The sequence below is a fragment of the Galeopterus variegatus genome, unplaced genomic scaffold, assembly GCF_000696425.1.
Source record: "Galeopterus variegatus unplaced genomic scaffold, G_variegatus-3.0.2 Scaffold1578, whole genome shotgun sequence".
NCBI classification, from domain to species: Eukaryota; Metazoa; Chordata; class Mammalia; order Dermoptera; family Cynocephalidae; genus Galeopterus; species Galeopterus variegatus.
The window spans coordinates 238,259-244,399 of NW_007727689.1; the positions used below are offsets into that span (position 1 = coordinate 238,259).

At 51.8% G+C, this 6,141-nt stretch overlaps 1 protein-coding gene across 2 annotated transcripts in view; it reads left to right on the forward strand.

Moving 5' to 3' along the window:
• The first annotated feature begins 461 nt into the window (after nt 1-461).
• NPR2 (natriuretic peptide receptor 2) overlaps nt 462-6,141 on the forward strand; it is a 20,416-nt gene continuing 14,736 nt past the window's right edge. The window contains exons 1-2 of one of the 2 annotated variants that reach the window (XM_008577794.1): nt 462-1,381; nt 2,218-2,423. In XM_008577794.1, the coding sequence (XP_008576016.1) occupies nt 715-1,381; nt 2,218-2,423 (873 nt within the window). In that variant the 5' untranslated portion in view covers nt 462-714. The remainder of the gene's footprint in view (nt 1,382-2,217; nt 2,424-6,141) is intronic. The other variant, XM_008577795.1, reaches the window with a different exon arrangement.

The following is a 6,141-nucleotide window of genomic DNA, read 5'->3' on the forward strand; positions in this document are numbered from 1 at the left end:
AGCGCCCGGCAGCGCCGGCCGCCGGGGCCCAGGAGCGGCGGAGCGGAGCGGGGACACGGGCGGGGCCGCCGCAGCTCCGGATGGGACCAGCGCCTGGGGCCCGTTAGTCCAAGCAGGAGCTTCGGGAGAAGCCGTCACAGGGAGCTTTACCCTTGCCTTTCCCTGCCCTCTGGCCCAGGCCTCGCTTCGCTCCCCGCTTGCCCGTGGTCGCAGTCCTGCCGCGGCGTGGGCACCCTTCCACCTCACCCGCCTTGGTCCTGTTTTTCGCAGCTCCCTGTCCTCCCAGAGCCTTCAGCCGTGAGGTTCCCCCAGACCGTTTCTTTGTGCCAGTCTCTCCCCCCCCCCCACCCCCACCCCATCCCTGTCTCAGATCCCCCTTTCCCTCTCAGCTTTGGATTCATCACGCGACTTTACCTCTCACTGTCCCCATCCCTGTTGCAGGCCCCCTTGGTCTCTCCCTCCTCCTGTCACCCTGCTCTTAGTCCTCAGTCCTGGCCCTAAGCTGGGAGCCCACTCCCTACCCACCCCGGGGGCTTCGTCCGATCTCCTCCTCTCCCCAGTTCCCAGCACTTTTCGTACCCCAGCCCTCTTAGCGTATCCCCACTTCTCTTCCTGGCCTCTTCCCTAAGCTCCAGGCTGGGTGGTGCTCGTGCCTCCCCCTTAGGCCAGAGCAGCCTCAGATTCTGGGGGCGGTGGGGCTGCTGCCTTATCCCCATGGCAATGCCATCACTCCTGCTGTTGGTGGCAGCCCTGGCAGGTGGGGTGCGTCCTCCTGGGGTGCGGAACCTGACACTAGCAGTGGTGCTGCCAGAACACAACCTGAGCTATGCCTGGGCCTGGCCACGGGTGGGTCCTGCTGTGGCACTAGCCGTGGAGGCGCTGGGCCGGGCACTGCCCGTGGACCTGCGGTTTGTCAGCTCTGAACTAGATGGCGCCTGCTCTGAGTACCTGGCACCACTGCGCGCTGTGGACCTCAAGCTGTACCATGACCCTGACCTTCTGTTGGGCCCCGGTTGTGTGTACCCTGCTGCCTCTGTGGCCCGCTTTGCTTCACATTGGCACCTTCCCCTGCTGACTGCGGGTGCTGTGGCCTCTGGGTTTGCTGCTAAGAATGAGCATTACCGTACCTTGGTTCGTACTGGCCCCTCTGCTCCCAAACTGGGTGAGTTTGTAGTGACGTTACATGGGCACTTCAATTGGACTGCCCGTGCTGCCTTGCTGTATCTGGATGCTCGCACAGATGACCGGCCTCACTACTTCACCATCGAGGGCGTCTTTGAGGCCCTGCAAGGCAACAACCTCAGTGTGCAGCACCAGGTGTATGCCCGAGAGCCAGGGGACCCTGAGCAGGCCACCCACTTCATCCGGGCCAACGGGCGCAGTGAGTGTGGCCCGGGCTACTTTAGGGTCAGGGGAGGAGGGTCACTGTGTCCCTGGAGTTCAGCACTGGGAAATTGTAGATAGAGATATAGGCATTGTAGATGTAGGTATTGAGGAGCTGTATGTGGTGGTTGAGATCCAGAAGCATGTGTGGACAGAGCACCTGAGAAGAGGGCCCAGGAATTATGAGAGGAGCTTGTGGACGTCACAGGCAGATGTAGACAAGTAATAAGAGAGCAGGAGGGGTGAGGCTTGTATCAGGGGAGAATGTGGGACAGGGGGGATGTTTCAGTTTGGGGAGCAATGCGAGAGCCCTAGAATAATGAGTGTGGTTGATGGCCACTCTGAAATGGATGTCTGTGAGCAGAGACCTCCCAGACTGAGGCTCCAAGACTCCTTGATTATGTAAAAATATCAAGGACCCCATGAAAGGGCTCGGGGATCAGCAGATTTGGTTGGAAAAGACAGGTAAAGCTCATACAGAAATTCTGAGCAACTGGTGCCTTTGAGCCAAGGGAAAGGCAGGGGTGGGGGTGTGAGGAGGGTTGGGTGAGGAGCAGCAAGGAAGGCTCTGGTAAAAGGGTCTTGAGAGTGATCGCTCCCTTCCTCTGGGGTCTGGAGTCAGGTCCTGACTTCTGCCAGATGGTGCATATGGCCCCAGGGTACTTATGACATGGACTCCAAGGGGGAGGGATGGGGCGCATCTGCTGGGTGGTCCATAGGTTAGAGCACTTGCTTTCTTGCCAAAGAGGGAAATGCAGATGATTTAGAAAGGGTGCTGTTTGGGGGACCTGGATACTTTCTCAGGGTGCTCCTCTGTGATGTCCCTGCTCCCAGTTGTGTATATCTGCGGCCCTCTGGACATGCTGCATGAGATCCTGCTTCAGGCCCAGAGGGAGAACCTGACCAATGGGGATTATGTCTTCTTTTACCTGGATGTCTTTGGGGAGAGTCTCCGTGCGGGCCCCACACGTTCTACAGGCCGGCCCTGGCAGGACAATCGCACCCAGGAACAGGCCCAGGCCCTCAGGGAGGCCTTTCAGGTATCACTTGAGCCAAATATGAAGAAGGAGGGGGAAGAGATGCTTTGCTGATTTTCTGTCTCTCACAAGACCCCAAAGAAACCCCAGGAACAGGGCAGGAATTGTGAACTATGGGAGTGAAATGAACAGAGGCTTTCCAAGTCTAGTATCACCCTTTCTTACTTCCCCACCTTTGTGACTCTTAGTGTGTTGCTGCCAAGACTGACTTTGGCTACCTCCAAAGATGCTAGAATACTGACTTTCCTAAGTGCCAGTAGTAGGCTATGCTGTAGGGGAGAAAAGTTCAGGAAAAGATCTGATCTTAGCCCCGGGGAGGGCTTCCGCCCTTTCTGTTGAGGTGAGGCCTAATTGTGATACGGTCAGATAAAGTTCGAGAAAGGATATGATTATGTGTCCCTGAGAACTTGCGTGGGTCAAAGCTTAGCCCCGGGGAGGGCTTCCGCCCTTTCTGTTGAGGTGAGGCCTAATTGTGATATGGTCAGATAAAGTTCGAGAAAGGATATGATTATGTGTCCCTGAGAACTTGCGTGGGTCAAAGGAGGAAGAGTCAGTGTGGGCTGGGTTTAAGGAAGTCTTTTATGAAGGAAGCAAGACTCTGTTGTGACTTTAACATAGCTGTCATATTCACAGTCAGAGTGGGAGAGGGGATCCAGGCTGCCTGAGCAAAGAGAAAAAGATAGGAATGGGCATGTTCGGAGCATGAAGAAGATACTGACCTGACAAGAAAGAAGGGTTCATTAAAAGCAGATATAGGAAATAAAGTTGGAAAGGCATAGTCAGATTAAGGAGTGCTCTAAATCTTAAGGCACTAGGACTTGAATTGGGGGTCCTTGACATTTTTAAATGAAGATATAGTGACAGAATTCAGGTTGGATTAGAAGAGGAGGAGCTAGAGGCAGTGAAGGAGTTAGGCGATGTAGCTTGAACTAGAGTGGTGACAGCAGGGATGGAAAAACATGGGTTTAAGAAGAATTCGATTTGTTGGGAAGGCTGGCATGACTGTTCATTTCACTTCTCTGCTCAAAACTTTCAATGACTTCTTTCCTACGGAATAGCATCCTGACTCCTTATCATTACTGGCTCCTTATCATTATTTCTCCTCATCCTGACTCCTTAAGACCTTCGATGGCCTGTTCTCAACCCACTTTTTGAATCCTACCTCCTAGTGTCTTCATGCCGAGTACTCCAGCCAACTGTACCTCTCTCAAGACCCCCAATCCCTGGTCCTTCCTGCCCCAATGCCTTTGTGTTCTTCACTCCTTTTGTCTGGAATGTTCTTCCTTCCCTCACCCCAAATTTCTGCCTCACAAAATCATACCCATGAATCTCTCCCTGATTCCCCAACCAATTTTTCACTAACTTATATTCATAAGTATTTTCTATTTATTTACCCATATCATCCCTCCTTTTCTCCAAAAATTATTTGAGGTGGCTTATTGGATAACCTTAAGTTCCTTTTAACCCTGAGATTCTTTGGTTCAAAGTAGATGTGTATAAGGGTTGGACCTGGGTGGCCATTCTTCTCCAGTGAGTAAGGTTTTATGTGGCTGTGATTATATATTTGGTTGTGTCTGACGAGTGTGTGTCTGACTGTGAATGATATACCTGTTTGCATGCCTGAGTATGAGTCTGACTGTCACACTTGAACATGGGCAGTGGCAGGTTTTATTTATGCTGTAAATTTGTCCTAAAACAACCTTCTCACCTTTGTCTGAGCAATGCTTCTCTATTCTCTAGGACTCAGACCAGTTATTTTCCCTTCTAGGAAACAATCCCTGAATCCCCAAGTGGGACTGGGTTTTCTACTCTTGTGCTTAACTCTGTCTCCCATAGAACTTACTCAGTCAGTGTTTGATTTGTTTGAAGACTGACTCATTCCATTGGTATTTACTGAGCACCTACTATGTCCCAGTCACTGTGCTAGGCACTAGTATATAGCAGAGAACATAATAGATATAGTCCCTGCCTTTTTGGAGTTTACATTTAATAGGAGAGACAGACAATAAACAAATAAGCAAATAAATATAAATATAAGAACATATCGTGATAAGTGTTATCAAAGAAAAAAAACGTGGTATGAGAAGAGAATAATGAGGGGATTTCACTTTAGCTAGTGTGGTCAGGGAAGTTCTGAGACCCTCCCAGATAGGAGGACTCCACAGCCTTCTGGGCTGTGTTCTTTTTTCAAAGTTTATTTATTAGTATTATTATTATTTTTTACATTCTAAGATGTTATTGCGGAGCAGTTGGGAGGAGGGGAAGGGGGAAGGAAATAGGGTGGGAGAAGGAGGAAGGAGGGGGGGGTGTGAGGCCATGACACCCCCCTCATTCCTGCAGGGGAGACCAGGGGGCTTCCAGTGGTGGCTCGGTCATTGCTGGGCTGGATGCAGATGTCAGGGGGTGTGGCTGAAGCCCTCAGCTCCCCACTGCCCCGGCTCGGCTCGGCTCGGCTTGGCTCGGCTGCCCGGGGTGTTTCAGGAGGCGGCTTGGAGGTCATTGCTGGGCTGGTTGTGGGTGTCGGGGAGTGGAGGGGAGTGAGGCCAAGACCCTCAGCCTCCCACTGCCCTGGCTTGGGAGCCCTGGACTGTATTCTTTTTGTGAAAGAAAAACCTCTTTCTTGTGTGAGAATTCCTGCTAGCCAAGGGTTCCCAGCACTTAGGGTAGGGAGAGGAGGATCTCAGCAAACAATCAATTATATCAATTAATTCTCAGTTCTCCCCCTCACTTTAGGCCTTATTCTCCCCCTCACAGACAGAAAAATAAGGAAGAAGATTTTGCCACAACACAGGAGAAGGGCACTAGGCAGTCACTGATATGCTGAGGGGAAAAACCGAGGCTTTGGGTGGAGTAAGGGGTAGGGGGTGATGAAGTGTGCTCTGGCAAAGCTACTGTCTTCCTTTTCTAAGACTAAAGCAGGGCAGGGGCTGGGGGAGTTTGGGTGGTCAGCTCCAGCCTAGGATCAAAGAGCAGAGAGCTCTTCCCCCAGAGACACTTGGCCCACTGGGGTCCCAGGCTAGGCCAACCTGGAAGAGGTAATAGTAGAGGCGAGGAGACCCTGACACAGATGCCCACAGTTTTCCCGGGAGGGGTCATGCTCAAGGCAAAGGTCCCAGCTCATGCTGGATTCCAGCTACTGGGGGAGAGGGCTCTGAGATTAAGTATGTCGGTAGGATTTTTTGCTCCTATTCAGCCATAGCTGCTTGAGGGAAGGGATCATGTTCATCTGTGTATTCCATGTGTCTATCACATAGTAGATGTTTAATACATATTTGTTGAAATGAATTAAGGTGTGTGTTGGGGAGAGGAGGGTAGGACTATGGAGCTGGCAGGTACTGTAAACCAAAATGATCAATCAAGATAGGGAGGAAAAGTAGATAGAGCGGAACTAAGTAAGCAAATGACCAGACTCTGAGGATCCAGAGGTCCAGGCTGGGCAATTGAAGACTACAGGGTTAGAAATCCAGGTTAGAAATCACAGCCTAGGGCCGGCCCAGTGGCGCACTGCTACAGTGAGGCACTTGGGAGTGCGGTGGCACTCCCGCCGAGGGTTCGGATCCCACATACAGACCGGTTCCCGCTCACTGGCTGAGCGAGGTGCGGGTGCGACACCGAGGGTTGTGATCCGTTGCCGGACACGAAAAAGAGACAAAAAAGGAAAAAAAAAAAAAAAAAAAAAAGAAATCACAGCCTAGGTGACCAGCATGAGATTGGGTAACAG